The 20,871-nt window shown below is 44.8% G+C and overlaps 1 protein-coding gene across 2 annotated transcripts in view; it reads left to right on the top strand.

The window, feature by feature from the left end:
- ogfod3 (2-oxoglutarate and iron dependent oxygenase domain containing 3) overlaps positions 1–20,871 on the top strand; it is a 72,923-nt gene that overhangs the window by 21,927 nt on the left and 30,125 nt on the right. For both annotated transcript variants that reach the window (XM_033044003.1, XM_033044002.1), the window contains exons 6-7: positions 4,590–4,646; positions 16,703–16,856. In XM_033044003.1, the coding sequence (XP_032899894.1) occupies positions 4,590–4,646; positions 16,703–16,856 (211 nt within the window). The remainder of the gene's footprint in view (positions 1–4,589; positions 4,647–16,702; positions 16,857–20,871) is intronic.

Genomic DNA, 20,871 nt, shown 5'->3' with positions numbered 1-20,871 from the left:
AGATAAGGAAGTGTAAGGTGTGAAAACAGGTGAAACCAAAATGTATAAAAATGGCCTTTATAAAAATCTGACAATGGGCACTTTAACCACATGTGATTTTTTTCTATTACAAATCTCAAATTGTGGAGTACAGAGGCAAATAAATAAATGATGAGTCTGTGTCCCAAACATTATGGAGAGCCCTGCAGATCATTGTTAGTTGGGAGAGGGTAACAACAAAGCAATCAGAGAGATAAAATGTAGTTGGAGACATTAAGACGGGTCAGAGAACTGGGAAGGGGGAGAGGACGGAGAGAGAGAGAGAAAGCAAAGGTCACTTGAAGTTAGAGAAGTCAATGTTCACACCGTTGAGTTGTAAGCTGCCAAGTGAAATATGAGGTGCTGTTCCTCTAATTTGCGCTGGGCCTCACTCTGTCAGTGGAGGAGGCCCAGGACAGAAAAGTCAGATTGGGAATGGGAAGGGTAGTTGAAGTGTTTAGCAACCGGAGGATCATGTAGGTTTAGGCGAACTGAGCGGAGGTGTTGAGCGAAACGATCGCCGAGCCTGCGCTTGGTCTCGCCGATGTACAGGAGTCCACACCTGGTACAGCAGATGCAGTAGATGAGGTTGGAGGAGGTGCAAGTGAACCAAGATGAGGTTGGAGGATGTGCACAGTTGAACTTGTGTTAAGCAGCATGAAGGATTTATATTTTTACTAGACCAAGTGCAGACCCGTTGGGTCTGTTCCCCCAACGTGCGGTTGTGGGGGGGGAGGCGGCATGCAGCATCACACACACTAACTATCCCCACCCCCTCGCACTCACGCTAATTACCACCCTTGATATTATATTAATATTATTAATTTGCTCCTTTTACCCCATAACCACCCTATCTACTGACACATAGCCCCCAACTTATAGTCACATCTAGAGAGAGGTGGGGGGGGGGGGCGGGTTTAGAGAGTGAGGGCAGAGAGAGAAGGGGCAGAGACAGAGAGAGAGAGAGACAGAGACACAGAGAGAGGGGCAAGAGGGATGGGGGGTGGAGAGGAGGAGAAGAGGGAGGGTGGGTGAGGGGGGAAAGGTGGGGGAGGAGGGGAGGAGAGAGAGAGGGGGAGAGAGAGGGGGTGCTGAGAGGGGGGTGAGGGGGAGAGGTGGGGAGCAGGGACGGGGGGGGGGAGGGTGGAGGGAAGAGGGTAGGGGGTGTGGAGGGGAGGGGGTTTAGGGGAGAGGGGGGGAGGAGAGGAGGGGGAGAGAGGGTGTGCTGAGAGGGGGGTGAGGTGAGGGGAGGGGGAGAGGTGGGGAGCAGGGAGGGGAGGGAGGGTGGAGGGGAGGAGAGGGAGAAAAAGAGGGGAGAGAGAGGTATGGGGGGGAGAGGGGAAGAGGAGAGGGGGAAGAGGAGAGGGGGGGGGTGATGGGGAGAGGGGGGAGAGAGGAGGGGAGAGAGAGAGAGAGAGAGTGTAGGGAGAGAGAGGGGGAGAGAGGGAAGGAGTGAGAGAAGGGGAGAGAGAGAGAGGGGAGAGAGAGGAGGGGAGAGAGAGAGAGAGGGTGCTTTTTTACTTCAACCCAAACAACCATTTGCAGGCAGTGCTTTTTTCCTCAAACTAACCATATTTTCATTTTCATACCACATTATGGGTACTCACAACTGTGGAGACATTTGTTCAGTGTTATTCAGAGCTCTGATTGAGGCACACCACTTGCAGAGACTGATTGAGGCACACCACTTCCTGGTTTTATAGTCCCTCCCCCTCCCTCCAGCAGGGGCAGCAGAGAGAATGGGGAATTTTGTAAAAACATTAATATCTCTGTCATTTTTCATCGACGGGAAAAATCCTCGGCACACATGCGGCGGAGGGGGGCTCTGAGCGAGGTGGCCAAAAATGACGGCCGTAGGTGGCGGCGTTCTCTCGGAAATCGCAGCACAGAAGGCCAAAAGCGGTCAAGAACAGAGATTTAGTAATATAGATTACATTTCCTCACTAACCTAGCTGGAGGCCATTTGGCCCATTAAGATTATGCCAGCCCTGAGCATTTCCATCTATTCCAATTCCCCACTTATTTCCCAGTGTGAAATTTCTTAGCGCATGGTGGTGCAGCATTAGAGCTGCTGCCTTACAGTGCCAGTGTCTGCACAGAATTTATATGTTCTCCCTGTGACTGCTTGGGTTTTCTCCGAGTGCTCCGGTTTCTTCCTTCATTTCAAAGATGTGTAGGTTTTGTAGGTTAATTGGTTTCTGTAAATTGTCCCTAGTGTACACGGTGTGAAGGGATAGAACTTGTGTGATTGCTGTTCAGAGTGGACTCTGTGGGCCAAAGGGGCTGTTTCAACGCTGTATCTCTAAACAAGACTAAATGACTGCCTTGTCCCAACCAATTCTCTCACCAGCCATCGACACCAAAAGCAATTTAAATTACTACTCAGCCTACTGACCAGTGTGTCTATGGGATGCAGGAAAAAATTGGACCATCAGGGGGAAAATCAATTGGTCACTGGGAGAATATGGAAACTCCTCACATGTACCCGAGACCACAGTTTAACCCAGGCCGTGGGATCTGTGAGATGCTGCTTTCATGCTATTTAGGGGTTCATAAACCCCAAATAATGTAGACTTTAGAGATACGGCGTGAAGACAGGCCCTTCAGCCCAACGTGTCCGCACCGACCAGCAATCACCCCCTAAACTAGCACTATCATACACACTAGGGACAAGTCGCAATTTTTACCAAAACCATTTAACCTACAAACCTGTACGTTTTTGGAGTGTAGGAGGAAACCGGAGCACCCGGAGAAAACCCATCTGGTCACAATGAGAATGAAGGAACTCCGTGCAGACAGCGCCCGTAGTCTGGATCAAACCCGGGTTTCTGGCTCTGTAAGGCAGCAACTCTACTGCTGCGCCACCCTGCCACTTCAAATTCTTCAAACTATTGCAAATTTGTACATTTTGGATGTTTTTCCATTCTTATTTAAAGTTTCGATAGCCGGGTCTGACTTCACATGGTGATTTTTAAGGCTATATACATACAGTCTGTTGTCCTGACCCCTGAGTGAATTAGCAAAGTTGTCCCCTTATCTGGTGCAGGACTCACAAAAAGTTGATTTGCAAGTCAAACCGGTAGTAAGGAAGGCAAAGTCAATGTAACAATTATATCACGAGGACTGGAATACAAACACAGAAATGTAATGCTGAGGCTCTTTTAGGCACTGATCAGGTCGCATTTCGAGAACTGTGAGCAAACCTGGACCCCATATCTGAGGAAGGATGTACTGGCTCTGGAGAGGGTCCAGAGGAGGTTTACAAGAATTATTCCAGGAATGAGCGGGTTGCATATGATGAGTGTTTGACAGCACTGGGCCTGTACTCGCTCGAGTTTAGAAGGTTGAAGGGGGACCTCATTGAAACTTACAGAATAAAGAAAGGCATAGATAGAGTGGATGTGGAAAGGATGCTTCCACTGGTGGGAGAGTCTAGAACCAGAGGCCATAGCCTCAGATTTAAAGGGCACTCTTTTAGAAAGGAGGTGAGGAGAAACTTCTTTAGAGGGTAGTTAATCTGTGGAACCTATTGCCACAGAGGGCTATGGAGGCCAAGTCAGTGGATATTTTTCAGACAGAGATAGACAAATTCTTGATTAGAACAGGTGTCAAGGGTTATGGGAAGGCAGGAAAATTGGATTAGGTGGCAGAGGTCAGCCATGATTGAATGGTGGAGTAGACTCGATGGGCCAAATGGCCTAATTCTACTCCTGGATCTTGTGAAGTTGTGAATCTGGAGAAAGAATGAGCAGAAGGAAGACTATGGTGACACATCTGCCTCCTCTCCAGTAAGCTGAATAACTGGAATTACTCAATACTGTTTCTGCTGGATTTTATGTTTATTACTGGTGAAGGTGTCAGTAGCTGAGGGACTGCCAACCTTTCTCTAAATATTCAATTTTGCTTTTAAAACATGGCTTTTCTCCAGCTGACATCACGCTAAAGTTGTATCTCCAACAAGCTGCCAGTGTCTCTCATCATTCAGGCCAAGGCTGCACAGTGGTGCAGCTGGTGGAGTTGCCGCCTCACAGTGCTCAAGGCCCGGGTTCCATCCTGACCTCTGTGTGGAGTTTGCATGATCTCCCTGTGTGTGTTTCCTCTGGGGACTCTGGTTTCTTCCCACATCCCAAGTTCGTAGGTTAATTTTCCTTTATAAATTGCCCCTAATGTGGATGAGAAGTTGGGATTACATAGAACTGGAGTGAATGGGTGATCGATGGTCGGCGTGGACTCGGTGACCCAGAGGGCCTGTTTCCATGCTCTATCTTTCAATCAATTATATATTGTAGTATACTTTGTGCCATTATTGTCTCAGCCTAATATCCAATATCATGCAAACTGAATTTTTCTGATTGTTATCCGTGTTTATCTTTTGGAGGTGGGTCAAAGAACACACAACATTACACATGGTTTTCCTGGAATTACTCTGAAATGTTCCTAGATGGATAATCCCCAGATAAAGAACGTTTTTGCATGAATTGAAACAGCATAGAATATACAGGGTGGAATAATTTTAAAGGGGAATTAAACTGAGAACTGTATAAATTGTCAATTCAACATTACATTTGCAGGTACTTCGGCGATCAAATAAATGATTTATTTGACGAAGAAGACTTTGCATTATACAGGTAAGAAAATTATTGTTGTTTATTCTGATAACTTTCTCATGTAAGGATAGCTCAATAAAAGGTTTGGTCTGATGAAGGGTCTTGATCCGAAAAGTCACCTATTCCTTTTCTCCAGGGATGCTGCCTGACCCGCTCAGTTACCCCAGCATTTTGTGTCTATCTTCAATAAAAGGTTGACTGATACTGATCTCTTGAAGATGGGACACATGAAACTGCAGGTGCTGTTGAGCCAAACACAATGTGCTGGAGGAACTCACTAGGTTAGGCAGCTTCTGTGGAGGAAATGAATAGATAACGTTTCGAGTCGGGACCCCTCTTCAGACTTGTTCAGACATATTCATGACTTCCACAGATGCTGAATGGCCCTCTGAGTTACTCCTGCAGTTTGCTTAGTTTAGTTTAGTTTAAAGATACAGCCTGGAAACAGGCCCTTTAGTCCACAGAGTCCAGCCCGACCATCGATAGTTCGATTTTATCCAACTTTTGCATCGTAAGCACTAAGGACAATTTACAGAAGCCAATTAACCTACAAACCTGCACATCGCTCGAATGTGGGAGAAAACCCACACGGTCACAGGGAGGACATGCAAACTCCATACAGACAGTTAAACAGTCAGGAATCAAGTGTGTTTTATTGTCATAAGTCCCAAACAGAACATTGAAACTGCTTACTTGCAGCAGCACAACAGAATATGTAAGCATAGTACTTTCCAAATAAATTAATAAACAAAAATAAGTTTTATATGTATATGTAGGTATGTTGCAAAGCCTACCTGAAGCGTCTTTGAAAATCTGCCGCTGCGGGTGTGCGCGATTTTGGCGCCGTTTAGAGGGGGGCGGGTTTAAAACGCGATTTTCTCTAGGCTGTTCAAATCGAAGATGTTCAGCCTAGTTAATTATTAACGAAAAATCGCTGGAAGACCCCGTCGCAAAAGCTATTATTAGTTTTAAAGGCCTCGTATAATAGTTATAGTAGTTTAAAAATCAATCTCTAAACCCGCGACCGCCAGCAACCGCAGGGTCTCATAAAGCAAATAGCAGAAGGTGGGCTGTATATTTTTACATTAAAAAGGGCTTCTTAAGATCCCTTTATACAAAGTTTAATATTGCGAGTAGCTCATTTTGGGCCCATTATATCCCGCAGTATTTTTCTGGGCATTTGGGGCACAAATCTACCGCAATGTGAACGTTCTAAACCAGCGCGTTCACAGGGACCCACTGGAAAACTGATTTAAATGGGCATTTATTTACAGCAATTGAACACTAAATTCCTTCCATTTGGTCTATAAATTAATGTAAATGAGATTTTTAAAATCATGTTTTATTGTGAATTATTCGTGAATATTATTTGGACATTTAGGCTATTTAAAAATGTTAATCATTTATTAAGAAATGGATAGATGTTTAGATCTAGTAATTGAAGTCTGAAATTAGCTACAATTAGGTAACTAACTAATTATATGCTTTAACTTCAGGTCATCCAAGTAAGATTATTTTATATTTGTTTCAGAATGCTTCAATCTATGATAACTGAAAATTTCATTCAGTTCTCTTAATTTTTAAGAAAGTTATGGGCTTTTGACTGTCCACGATCACAGCTTTTTTGTTATGTCCATAGAAAATCAATAGGGAACAAGATGCTCATTTCCGAGTATGAAAATGGCCATAACTTTTTAAATACTTGAGATATGAAAGTGAATTAGGTGTCAAATTAAACTTATTTTTATGCTTTATCTGATGGCATAAATTACAGACTTGACTTTTTAAATCTCAAAATTTTGTAACATTGCTAGTATATGCCTTCACAAACACACAAATATATATATACACACATACATACATTTACACACATACTGTAAAACAAACAATAATAGTGTAAAAATGCCCCCGAGTCTATATTGGTCAGAGCTTATTGGGTGATTGCAGTGTTTAATAGCCTGATTGTTGAAGGGGAGAAGTTGTCCCTGAAATTGAATGTCAAGTCTTCTAATGTTTTTGCAGTTTCCCCGCTTGAAAGGGATTTGATTTATCTACCCCGAAATGATGAACTGGATTCACTCAGACCAAACACTTCTTTTCCACCTTTTATTTTCTCCTTCTTTTATTTTGGCAGATTAGTTTTTATCAGTTTAGGTCTTTATCAGGTGAAAAACCTTTAGACACAAAGGCAAAAAATATACACATTACTGTAACCAAATATAAATAACAGAAAATTACATGTATTTACATTCCAACTCATAGCAGCCATTTTGTTTTTTAAATAATTTTCACATTTCATTAAATGAAAAATACAAATAATGCCCACTACTGTTACCAATTTTTTAGCTGGTGTCATATGAATCTTTACTGTTTTTTAACACATTTTATCATATTTTTTAAAGTGCAATTATTTAAACTAACACCACACATAGCATATAAGTATTAGAAATTAGCTTACATTAGCCCTTAACATATGCACTTCACATAGGCAACAAACATTATCATCACCCTGTCATCTTGGTTAACAAACACCACCAATATCAACACGTTAGCCAGACAAGTTTCTCAGCTTTTAAATGGTTAAACAGAGTCTCTGGGGCTGCAGTCTTCGACTCAGTCCATTTAGAGTTCAGTCCTTACCGGCTGCCAATCGGGTCTGTAGAAAAATCAGTCCTGCTTGCCTTTTCTGGCTCTCGCGGCAGTCTTTTCGGACAGTCTTTTTGATTTACTGCTGGATTCACTGCTCGCAAGTTTCTTGTCTCTCCTTCACTGGCTTCTGGTGCTCTGTGCCCTTTTGACCCCCAGGCAGAACTCGGCAGGCTGGGGTTCTGCCCACTTCAATCACTGTCTCGTGATTTCAATTGTAGCATTTCTCTGCTCGCAAGTTTCTTGCATTTCAGTTTGACTTGACACCTCCCACTCGATCTTCCAATGGAACCACTTGGGAGATCGACGCTTTAAAGTCAAACTTTGAATGGGGGTTTGAACTTAGTCACCTGATGCATTTTTGTCTTGTCCTTCTACTGGAAGCAAGACAACTCCCCAGACTTTGAGTTTTACCCTCTTCTTGATGTCATCGTGTACGTGGTAGGGTCCAAAGAGGTCTACTGTTGTAAACTCAAAAGGAGCAGCAGGTTCAGTTCTTTCAGGCGGCAGATCACTCATTACTTGTTGACATTTCTTTGCTTTTGCTTTCTTGCAGATTATGCAGTGATCAACAACTTTTTGAGCAATTCTCCTTCCTTTTATGACCCAAGCCTTTCTTCTCATTTTAAGCAAGGTCCCAGCCACTCCGTCATGACTCTCCCTGTGAGCCTCCCGAGCTAGCAGCATGGACACCCAGGCATCAACGGGTAGGATGGGAACAGCAACTTTATCCTCTTCAAAGCTCTGCACTCTGCCACCACAAACCATCAGCCCAGAATCTTGGTCTTTATAGGCTACCAGTCGATCTGTTGTGGTGCTTGGGAAAGTTGTGCCCAATTGCGCAGCACAAAAAATGTCTTTTAGAGCATTTTCTCGTTCTCTTACTGTAATGACTCCTGTCAAAGAGATGGCCTCCCACTTTGGATTGTTTAGGGCTTTCCACAAGATGATACCACTTCTCCACTTGAATTTGACTGTGTAGCTCAAATACTTCTTTAAACGTGAGGCGAACACTGCTCCACACATCTCTGCTTTAACAGCGTCTCCTCTGTGGTCCAAGGGAATTAACTTGGCCTTGGATTCCACAAGTCTGACAATTGGGCCATGGTCTGAATCCCATCTCACGTACATCACTGCCCCGTAGGTGTGCTCACTTCTGTCAGAAAAGGTGATTCCCAAGGGTTCAGTTGCGGAGCAAGAGGGAGTCAGTGCCCTGACGAACTTGACTTTTCCAAGTTGTTCGTACTCTTCAAAGAGCTTAATTGCATCCTCCCTGAGTCCATCTGAGAGTGCCATGTCCCATGTGTCTCTGACCGAACAGCTTCCCTCTTTTGCTTCTTGGAAAGCTCTGCGTACTAGAATCGCTCCCTTTTGCTTAACAGGAGCCACTATGCCGATGGGGTCATATAGCCCTGCTACCTGGCTGAGAAGCTCTCTTCTTGTTAGGGGATTTGGCGTCTGAGTTCTGATTTGCTCTTGTAGAAGGCTTTGACCAAGCCGCATCTTTTTCTTTCTCTTGGAGAAATTGATTTCCACCATAACGTGGAGCATGTCCTCTTCTACAATGTAGCCCAGACCAAGTGCCTTGTTATCATCATCATGCATTTGGTTTGGTCGGATCATGCTTTTTGTTTTGCTTTTCTTTAAAGCATCACTGTCCTCCTTCCTCCCACTTTGGCCAGACAGAACCCAAGGCTTGAGCCAAACCCACCAGCTTTTAGGATTCGTTCCACATTTGCTGTGATGATTCTCAACTGGTCGAGGCTGTTGTGAGATGTGAGGATGTCGTCAACATAGCTGTCTTTCTGGAGTACTTGCTGCTCATCCTTGAGGTGGGTAAAAGAAGGAAGATTAGCAGTCTCACGCATTGCCAACTGTGCAATGCACCCCGCAGGTTTGTCTCCGATGTTCACTCTTGTGATAGCATACTCTCCCAGCTCCTCGTCCTCGGAATCTCGCCAGAGGAATCTGTGTAAGTGTACTTCACGGTCCTCCAACCAGACTGAGTTATACATCTTCTTTATGTCTCCCAGAGCAGCATAGATTCCGCCTCTGAATCTGAGGAGGACGGCGCGAATTTGGTTGAGGACGTCTGGACCTTTCATCAGCAAATCATTTAAGCTGACACCATTGCACTTTTGGCTGCTGTTCCACACTAGTCTCACTGGGGTTGTGACAGAGTGGGGGTTTGGAGCAATAAGGTGACTCACATACCACACTGGTCCCTTCCAGTTTGCAATCATGTCTTCGGACAATTTGATTGCAGCCTTTCGGTCCACCATGTCGTGCACCTGAGCTGTGTAGGCACTTTTCCATTCAGGTTCTCTGGATAGCTGCCTCTCCGTCCTGAGAAATGTGGCTTCCACTGTCCTTTTATTATTTGGTAGAGAAGCTGGGTCTTCCAACCAAGGATAGCTAGCATGCCAATGTGGGTCTTTACTGTGACGGTCTCCTGTTACGTAGGTGAGGCCTTCCCTTACCACTTCGAGCTCTCTCTCTTCAGCAAGAGTAATTTCTTTTCCGCCTGGCTGGCAGTTTCCACAACGGCAACCCCCGCACTTTGGCTCGCATGCTGCTCCAATGCTATCCCACTTCCACCAATCCAAGAAGTCCCGATTGGCGGTTGATGTGCGTGACTTCTGAACTTTGACGGCGACCTGTCCGTTTGGTGAAAGTTCCTCAGGGACTGGGGCAGTGAGCTCCTCATACTTTAAAGCAGCTGCTCTCATTGATCTTGCGAAGTGTGTTTTGGACATGTGGGCTGACATGGTAAGCTTCTCAAACAGCTCAGGATGACAACCTCCAACAGTCTTTCCCAGTGGTCCATCCCACAGAATGAGATCTCCAACAGTTCTAATCCTCTGAGGCGCTAGCTGACCTTCTCTATGGCTTATGAGCAAATGTATCTCTTTTGGTCTCACAAGTTCCTCAAGTGGGACGTCTGGAAAGAACTTTTGCAGCTGCTGTGGTGTCACATGTTTGTGAACATCTGCAATGCTGTCCAATCCATAACAAACTAACTGGTGCGACTTGAGTGTGCCCTTGGGAGTCTTCACTCGGATCTTTAGAAGGTAGCGCATCGTCTCTACGTGGACCTTCATCCCCCCAACTCCATGGACGATAAGCGTGATGTCTTCACTCCTAAGGTTCAGTCTACTCGCAGCCTTGTGAGTTATGTAGTTGGTATCTGAAGCCAAGTCAATTAATGTCCCAACCTTTTGTCCAGCATTTGCTACGACCTCCAGAAGCATCAAAATCACTGGATGCTCTTGCAGTCCACCTTCCTTTAGGAGGCTTGGCTGATGCTTTGCAGTGTTGAAGGCTCTTGATGCAGTGTTGGAGAACACATCTCGGCATTGTTTTGCCAACTCTGGTGGAAGTTTGCTGAAAAACTCCTCTTGGTGCACTGTATATTTCTTCTTGCCTTTATCTTCCTCTGGACCAAATTTACTTCTTCTCTGATCCACACTGCTTTTCCTCATCTCATAATTGGGGCACAGATAAAAATGATGCTCAGGATTTTGTTCATCCTTGCAGATTAGATTTTTACACAGATATGCAGGTTTGCAGTATGAACCATCATCATGGACTTCAAGACACTTTTTGCATGCTCCCAACTTCTTTACTGCAGCTCTTTTCTCTGTCAGCTTTAGCCCTCGAAACTGCTTGCAGAAGTACAGCTTCCTTTTATGCTTTATGTCACCACAGACTACACAACTTGTGTGGTCATTTTCTGACTTGGTAGACTTGGTTCTGGCATGTCTTGGTTCAATCCGAGTTTCCTTTCTACTCGGCTCCTCGTCCCTCAGTTGCTCGAGCTGTTCGTATATGCTCTCCTGCTCTTTGAGAAATGACAAGAGACTGTCAAACCGTTTCTCTGGTGCCACACCATTCCTCTTGTCAGCTACATAAACCAGCCATTCCTTCTTAAGGGTTTCTGGAAGCTTGGTTTCAATTGATTTTGTCATCAGTGGATTTTTAATAGCGCCTGTGTCTCCGAGATCGCTCAAGTCATTAAGCGCCTTTTCCACAGCTTGAATTAATTCCACTATTTTACGTGGCTGATGTCCTCTGACAGGTGGGATTCCCTGAAGCTCCTCCACTATCTCAATAGCAATAGCTGTTTGATTTCCAAACCGGTTCTCTAGGACACGAAAGATATCATCTGCAGTGTTATAACTTGTGAGGCGGAGGTCTCTTGTAATTTTGTCCTCCAGACTGTCCAGCAATTGAACCTTCTTCACCTCATTTGATCCAGTGGGTTCACCTTGCTTTTGCAGTGCTTCCCAATCCTTCCTCCATCTATAAAAGTCACGCTTGTTTCCAGTAAACTTAGGAAGGGCCGTGGGCCTCAGTCTGATGGCTGGTGAAGGATAATTGAAAGCATTCGCCGCTTGTGCTAATCCTTCAGCGTCCTTCTTTATTCTTGCCTGTATGAAGTCAGCCTTTCTGGAAACCAGCTTGGGGACAAGAAGCTCGAGTGTTCTTAGGTGTTTCTGGAAGCTCTCTTGCTCATCCAGAGGGACCCAACGTTTCCACCGACTGTACGTCTCCTTTGCAGTCTCTACCAGTTTCTGCAGGTGGTTAAGCATGAATTCATATGCTTCTTGGTTGCTATTTGATGGTGCGGTGGCAGCAGCAAGTTCACATGCACCATCTGCTGTCTGTAGTGAGGTGGATAACTCAACATTTCCAAAGTTTGCCCATAGAGTGTCCTGGATGAGCCCTTTGACCTCTTTTAGTTTCGACTTACACTCCTTTGCAGTCTTTGCCAGGTCGGCATTTTGCTGTTCAGTTAACACAGTTTCTTCATCTGCGTCCAGCTCCGCCTCCAGCTCTGCAATGAGTCCAGCCTCCACATTGTCATTGGCTTCCATGACTTTTTCGGCCTCCTGCATGAGTTTGTTGAAATTGTTCCTGAGCTCCTCTTCAGACATTTCTTCATGGTTCCTAATGATGCTGTTAACAAGGCGAGAGAATGCCCGTTTTGCTGTTGTCCTCTTCAGCTTGAGCTGCTCAGCTGACTTTACAGCAACTTCATCAGCCATGATTTATCTTGACTTAACTGTCTTTTTTCCAGGTTTCCAGATATCCTGGCCCCGCCCGGTTTTTCACTGTTAAGTCTTCTACTGTTTCCAGATCTCCTGGTCACAGCGGTTTTTCACTGTCAAGTCTTCTAATGTTTTTGCAGTTTCCCCGCTTGAAAGGGATTTGATTTATCTACCCCGAAATGATGAACTGGATTCACTCAGACCAAACACTTCTTTTCCACCTTTTATTTTCTCCTTCTTTTATTTTGGCAGATTAGTTTTTATCAGTTTAGGTCTTTATCAGGTGAAAAACCTTTAGACACAAAGGCAAAAAATATACACATTACTGTAACCAAATATAAATAACAGAAAATTACATGTATTTACATTCCAACTCATAGCAGCCATTTTGTTTTTTAAATAATTTTCACATTTCATTAAATGAAAAATACAAATAATGCCCACTACTGTTACCAATTTTTTAGCTGGTGTCATATGAATCTTTACTGTTTTTTAACACATTTTATCATATTTTTTAAAGTGCAATTATTTAAACTAACACCACACATAGCATATAAGTATTAGAAATTAGCTTACATTAGCCCTTAACATATGCACTTCACATAGGCAACAAACATTATCATCACCCTGTCATCTTGGTTAACAAACACCACCAATATCAACACGTTAGCCAGACAAGTTTCTCAGCTTTTAAATGGTTAAACAGAGTCTCTGGGGCTGCAGTCTTCGACTCAGTCCATTTAGAGTTCAGTCCTTACCGGCTGCCAATCGGGTCTGTAGAAAAATCAGTCCTGCTTGCCTTTTCTGGCTCTCGCGGCAGTCTTTTCGGACAGTCTTTTTGATTTACTGCTGGATTCACTGCTCGCAAGTTTCTTGTCTCTCCTTCACTGGCTTCTGGTGCTCTGTGCCCTTTTGACCCCCAGGCAGAACTCGGCAGGCTGGGGTTCCGCCCACTTCAATCACTGTCTCGTGATTTCAATTGTAGCATTTCTCTGCTCGCAAGTTTCTTGCATTTCAGTTTGACTTGACATTGAATGTTACACTTTTCAGGCTTCTGTAACTCCTTCCTGATGGTAGGAGTGAAAAGAGAGTGTGGCCAGGGTGGTGTGGGTCTTTGATGATGCAGGATGCCTTTTTGATGGTGATGAGGTCAGTTCCCATGATTGACTGGGCAGTGTTCACCACTTATTGCGGTTACAAACTGCGTATAGACAGCACCCGAAGTCAGGATCGAACCTGGGTCTCTGGCGCTGTGAGGCAGAAGTTCGACCACTCCACTACTGTGCCGCCCTTGATTTTTACATGTCTGCTTCTTATTTTCCTTTTCCCATTCTCCTATTGCCTCTCACTATATCTCAAACTGTTTGTGGGTGTTGTGAACATCTCAATGACTATTGTTCCTCTCTCGGTCCAAAGGGGGATTCTGAGGCTTAATTTATTTCTGCAGTAACGCAATATTAGTAGTACCTCTAATAGTAGTAACTTCATATTTTCAGTGGCCAGTAGAGCCAGTTTGAGTTTTAGCACCCGGAGGAAACCCATGCGGTCAGAGGGAGAACGTGCAAACTCCACACAGACAGCACCTGAGGTCAATACCGAACCCGGGTCCCTTCGTTGTGAGGCAGCAGATCTACCAGCCGTGCCACTGTGCCACCCTGTCAGGTGTGGGACAAAAACTAGTCAGGCGCACATACAGGGAGACTGCAAACTGCGCACTGGCAGCACCAAAGGTCAGGATCGAACCTGGATCCCTGAGCCATGAGGCAGCAGCACTTACTGCTTGAGTTTTGTTATCAAAGGTGTAGGCACGCATCTATCTCTCTATATATTACTAAACCTCTCATCTTATTAGTTTGTGAGTCTGCGTGTTTGTGTGTCAGTCATGCCCTGAATTACGCCAAAACGATACATGATAGCACTGACCATTGTCCTGTGATGTGTTGTAGCAAGTTTCGTTCAGATTGATGGTATATTTTACAAGTTATTCACATTGTCAGCTTTACAAAATCCAGTTTGAGAAAAATCATTTTAAGTTGCAGTGGGAGTTACAGCTATGACGTCACAATTGGATCTAATTTACAATGCTCCACTATTACAATGTTAACAAAGACAGGACTGCCAATGCAATGAGAGATTTGTTATTTTGTTGCAAAAGGTAGTAGGAGAGGGGACGAGGAGACAATTGTTGTTTAATGTTATTTAAATAGATCCCTCTTTTTAAGAAAGGCGGGAGAGAGAAAACAGGGAATTATAGACCAGTTAGCTTGACATCGGTGGTGGGGAAGATGCTGGAGTCAATTATAAAAGATGAGATAGCCGAACATTTGGATAGCAGTAACAGGATCGGTCCGAGTCCATGGATTTACGAAGAGGAAATCATGCTTGACTAATCTTCTGGAATGTTTTGAAGATGTAACTAGGAAAATGGACAAGGGAGAGCCAGTGGATGTAGTGCACCTGGACTTTCAGAACGCATTTGATAAGGTCCCACATAGGAGATTAGTGGGCAAAATTAGGGCACATGGTATTGGGGGTAGAGTGCTGACATGGATAGAGAAGTGGTTGACAAACAGGAAACAAAGAGTGGGGATTAATGGGTCCCTTTCAGAATGACAGGCAGTGACTAGTGGGGTGCCGCAAGGCTCGGTGCTGGAACCGCAGCAATTTACAATATACATAAATGATTTGGATGAAGGGATTCAAAGTAACATTAGCAAATTTGCAGATGACACAAAGCTGGGTGGCAGTGTGAACTGTGAGGAGGATGCTATGAGAATGCAGGGTGACTTGGACAGGTTGGGGGAGTGGGCAGATGCATGGCAGATGAAGTTTAATGCGGATAAATGTGAGGCTATCCACTTTGGTAGCAAAAACAGGAAGGCAGATTACTATCTAAATGGCGTCAAGTTGGGAAAAGGGGAAGTACAACGGGATCTGGGGATCCTTATATATCAGTCTATGAAAGTAAGTATGCAGGTACAGCAGGCAGTGAACAAGAGGGGTCGAATATAGGAGCAAAGAGGTCCTTCTGCAGTTGTACAGAACTATGGTGAGACCACACCTGGAGTATTGTGTTCAGTTTTGGCCCCTTAATTTGAGGAAGGACATTCTTGCTATTGAGGGAATGCAGCGTAGGTTCACCAGGTTAATTCCCGGGATGGCGGGACTGTCATATGCTGAGAGAATGGAGCAGTTGGGTTTGTACACTCTGAAGTTTAGAAGGATGAGAGGGTATCTCATTGAAACATATAAGATTGTTAAGGGTTTGGACATGCTCGAGGCAGGAAACATGTTCCCGATGTTGGGGGAGTCCAGAACTAGGGGCCACAGTTTAAGAATGAGGAGTAAGCCATTTAGAACGGAGACGAGGAAACACTTTTTCTCACAGAGAGTGGTGAGTCTGTGGAATTCTCTGCCTCAGAGGGCGGTGGAGGCGGGTTCTCTGGATGCTTTCAAGAGAGAGCTAGATAGGGCTTTTAAAAATAGCGGAGTCTATTATATATCTATTGTATAGATCGAGGAAGATGAGAGGGGTAAGGTGGGGAGAGGGCTTGTGGCAGGAGGGAGAGCGTGAATAAGGATTGATAAAAGGAGTGGGAGGGTGAAGTGAGGGAGGGAATGGGGGAGGGGAGGAGAGGAGGAGAGGGGAAAGAAGAGTGGAGGGTGAAGAGGAGGGGAAGGGAGTGCTGGGGGATGTGGGGAAATGAGCCGCGCCTGTGCAGTTGGGGGCTATGGGTGAGTGGTGGAATATTGCGTTGGGGGAACGGGGCCCAACGTGTCCCACTTGGTCTAATATCAATTAAAAATTAAGCTACATTGACCAATATTTTTGTGTCTTTCAATATGACCAATGTTGAGGATACTTTAACTTGTAATCTAATGTCTGAACATATAAATTTTCTAATTCATTCACTGATATTACCCATTAGTTAAGCATGATTAATAAACATATGCATCAGTACGCTGTAGCGGTACGTAATGTCACTAAAAACGCACTGCTGCATGGCTTCGAACTCCGAATCATCTTATGTCCTCTGTCTGAAAACTTAAAGCCGCAGATTTGAAAATTCATCCACGTTCACCTGAGTGTATTAAACTGTCGGTGTTATTCAGTGGATCAAGCAGCATCTGGGGAGTGATTAAGATCAGGATTCTTCTTCAGACTGACTCGTAATGTGGTCTGTCCATTCTTTCCGCAGATGCTGCCTGACCCGCTGGGTTCCTTCAGTACTTTGTGTCTTGCTCAAGATTCAGGCACCTGCAGCCTCTTGTGTCTTTTCTATATTAACCTGTTGCCCTGCCGTGCACTGACCTCTGTATGTCTTGCTGTCGGTCATTTAAAGAAGGATGGTTGACGTTATGGAGTGCTCTCTTTTGTAGCAATGTGAGGTGGCGGATTCAGAAGGAAATTGCTGAAGCATTTGGGATCGACATAACTCGCTTGCACCTCACAAAGCCCACATTTTTCTCAAGGATGAACAATACAGAAGCCAAGACAATGCATGATGAATATTGGCACCCGCACATTGATAAGGTATTGGCTAATATCTTGACACACAATGGTAAATATTGCAGTTATAATTCATTCAGTTCTATGATTCATATAATTTTATGAGGATATGTTATCCGCAAATAATTTGTTGCAATTCAGATAAAATCTGCTGCTCATTTATCATGGTGAAGGGCTACAATTTATTGATTTATTGCGGTGCTGTGCACACAGTAGCGTGTGTTACAACATTTGCCTCGGAGCTTTGCTTTTAAAAACACATATGTCTTCAAGTTCCTCATTATTGGTTGCCCAAAATAAATGGAGCCTAGATTTAAGGGTATTCACAAAATATATGCAAATGGAAAACCATATTCTTATCCTTTCTACCCGCTCCCCCATCCCTCACCTGGACTCTGCACCTATTTCTCCCCTCCATCTACATTCTTTCCTCTGGCTTCACAATTGGCAACTCTTCAATCCTTTTGTCTCACCCCTGTTTTCTCATCTCTGGCCTTTGTCCAACCATCCGCCTATCAAAATCCCTTCCCCATCTGTTCACCTATTGTGACATCCTGCCTCTTCTCTCTCCCAGCTTTCTTTGTCCGCCCCCCCAAAATCAGTCAGAAGAAGGGTCCCAACCCGAAACGTCTCCAAGGATGCTGCCAGACCCCTCAAGTTACCCCAAATCTGTGTCTTTTTTAATAAACCAGCATCTGCAGTTCCTTCTTTCTACTCATTATCACCAATTTGTGTATTAATAAATGATGTAAGAGTAGCTTGAAAAAAGTAATCAAAGGGTAGTTGCGGTGAGTTATTTGTGCTAACAATAGACAAGGTCGGCCGAAGGGCTTGTTTCTGTACTGTATGGCTCTATGCCTCTGCTTATCAAAGGGTTTGACATTGAAGTTCAATCTCAGAAGATTCATAAATGTTGACCTCAATTCAACAAAGACGGCACTGATTGTATAAACGAGATTTGAATGTCACCTAACTTAAAGGAAGCTTTTATTTTAGTTAACAATTGACTTATTGAAGGCTTGCCATTTGGACTTTATTTCCAAGTTATTGATGGGTGAAGTTTACAAAATCTTCGGCTATTTTCATTTCACTTTTGGGGACTTGGTTGGTCGATTATCTGGCATGAATTAAACCTGTTTGTCTATCCATGGGTCACAAATCCATTTAAGTGTGTCTTATTTGACTGCTACCTATCCTGGAGACTTAGGCTTATATTCTCGAGGACTTTCAGAAGGAAGAGCTTTCATGTGCATATCCTTTTTTCTTGCCTTTCAGGGAATACTAGTGTGTCACTCTGATGGTAAGACTGGGTTTAGGTTTATTATAGCCACATGTGCTGAGGTACAGTGGAAAGCTTTGTCTTTGTTTTGCATGCTATCTAATCAGATCAGATAATTCTATACAATCGAGCCAATCAAGTCAAACTAAAGTACAATAGATAGAGCAAAGGGGGAGATGCAGAGTGCATGAAAGGGCACAAAGTGCTGGAGTAACTCAACATGTCAGGCAGCATCTCTGGAGAACATTGATAGGTGGTGTTTTGGGTTGAGACCCTTCTTTGGATTGATTGTTGGGGGTGGAGAAGAAAGCTGGAAAAGGGAAGAGGCAGGACAAAGCATGGTGGGTAATAGGTTGACATAGGCGAGGGGGGTTTGATATCGAGTGTATGGTGTGATATTATGATTTTTACTGTTTATGTTGTACGTGTCAAAGGCAACTAATTGAAATACTATAAGTTTATTCCATTCTCTATAGATTGTGTGTAGTACATAATGAAATAACAACAGTAAAGTGACAGTGCTTCTGAAGTAACAAGTAGAAGCATTCACATGGAGGATAATTGGATTTGTAGCTTGTCGACCCTACAGTTGCTGAACTTTAACTCGTTTACGTTCACAATCTTTGAGTGAAGCAGAATATTTGCTTTTTGGTTAATTTTTTTTGATGAGAGACATTACCTCGTGAATATTTGAATCAGTCGTTCGAAAGGTTCAATATTAAGCCTGATTACCGTTTGTATTCATTTTGGCAGACAAAAATCACTAATTTTTACAGGCGATTTGAAAACATAGTTTTATCTCTTTTAAAGCGAGCATTTTTGCACATCAACGTCAATTATATAATTACGAATTCTGCTGTGACTTTATAAGCAGACGTCAGACTGCACCATATTCTAATTGCCAAGTAATGGCCTGACAAGATAACATAATTATTTCCCAGAATTTATTTTTTTGTGCTGCAAGTAATTAATCTCTCTTGATCATTCAAATTCATCGCTTATTTGTACTGGTTCTATTTATATGTAAATCACAAAGAACCGCAAGCTTTAAGTTTCACTAGACCAAGTGCAGACCCGTTGGTTGCGAGGGGGGGGGGGGGGGGGGGGGGGGGGGGGGGGGGGGGGGGGGGGGGGGGCAGGCGGCGTCACACACACTAACTACCCCCCTTGATATTATATTAATATTATTAATTTGCTCCTTTTACCCCATAGCCACACTAACCACTGACACATAGCCCCCAACTCACAGGCGCATCTAGAGAGGGGGGGGGGGTAGAGAGTGAGGGCAGAGAGAGAATGGGGAGAGACAGAGAGAAAGTGGTAGACAGAAGGGTAAGAGACAAAGGGGGAGGGGGTGGAGGGGAGAAGGAGAGGGAGGGTGGGGGAGGAGGGGTGAGAGAGATAGGACGAGAGAGAGAGGGGATGAGAGAGAGGGCGGAGAGAGAGGGTGAGAGGGGGGCTGAGAGGGGGGGAAGGGAGGGGGAGAGGTTGGGGGGAAGGGGGGGAGGGGGAGAGACAGAGGGAGGGGGGAGAGGGAGAGAAGGGAGAGAGAGAGAGAGCAAAATGCAACCGTGCACACGTGTTCAGAATGTTCTGGAAATGAAGCGTGCGCATCTCATGCATGAAAGCTGTTGGCAGCTCGATGAAATTCAGGGGAGGAGCCCTGAATTCCCATAGGATCTTTGGTAGAGAGGAGAGAGGAGAGAGGGAGGAAGGAGATGGGAGGAGGTCAGAAGAGGAGGGGGAGGGGGGGGGGAGAGAGAGAGAGAGAGAGAGAGAGAGAGGGAGAGAGGAGAGGGGCGGCAGCCCGAGCGCGAGGCACGGAACGATCTGAGGACGTTGAAAAGCAGCGGGGGGACCAACCGATTATGGCTTCCCCCAGCGTGACAGATCCGGGCCGGGAGGGATGGAGGGTTGGGGGGGGGGGACAGACGATCGTCCCCTGTGACGGGTAGAGAGCAAAGATCCTATAACGGTATAGGATCTTTGGTTGAGAGGAGAGGGGAGAGAGGGAGGAAGGAGAGGGGAGGAGATGAGAAGAGAAGGGGGGGGGGGGTGGAGGGGACCCGGGCCAGTGAGTGGACTGTCAAATGAGGAGAGAGAAGCGACTTCTGACTGGAAACCCACAGCTGGAATGAGCGCGCAGGGGGCGGGGCTTCACAAACTGCACCGACCGTGAGGCGAAGGTTCAGCGCGTGAGGCTCCGCTGCTCCGAGATCTGTAGAACAAAGATCCTATAGCGGAACGGAGCCATAGAATCTTTGTTCTGCAGAACTTTCTCGATCTTTCTGCGCCTTTAATCCACAGCGGCGGGGGGGGGGGGGGGGGGGGGGCAGGAGGCAGGTAGTGTGGATTGGTGGGCATGTGGGCATTGTGACGTCAGCAGCTGGCAAGTGACGATTATATTTTAAAAAGTGAGTTTAAAGCAACTTTATTCAAAATCTGGGTCTTTATCAATCCAGCTGAGTCCAACCGCCCATTGTAGCTAATACCCTCAACTTCAGGCAGCACTCTGGTAATCTCATCTGCATCCTTGTCAAAGCCTCCACATCTTTCCTGTAATGGGGCGACCAGACCTGCACACAATATTCCAAATGTGGCCGAACCAAATTCTCATAGAGCTTCATCGTGACTTCCTGACTCTAATACTCAATGCCCCGACTTATGAAGGCCAGTGTAACATATGCATTCTTTACTATTCTATGTTGCCACTTTCAGGGATCCTCTATTGAAGAACTTTTCATTACACATGATCCATAT

This window comes from Amblyraja radiata, chromosome 26 (genome assembly GCF_010909765.2).
Source record: "Amblyraja radiata isolate CabotCenter1 chromosome 26, sAmbRad1.1.pri, whole genome shotgun sequence".
NCBI lineage: Eukaryota > Metazoa > Chordata > Chondrichthyes > Rajiformes > Rajidae > Amblyraja > Amblyraja radiata.
Note: the sequence above shows the minus strand (reverse complement) of the source record. Positions and strands in the feature narration are given on the sequence as shown.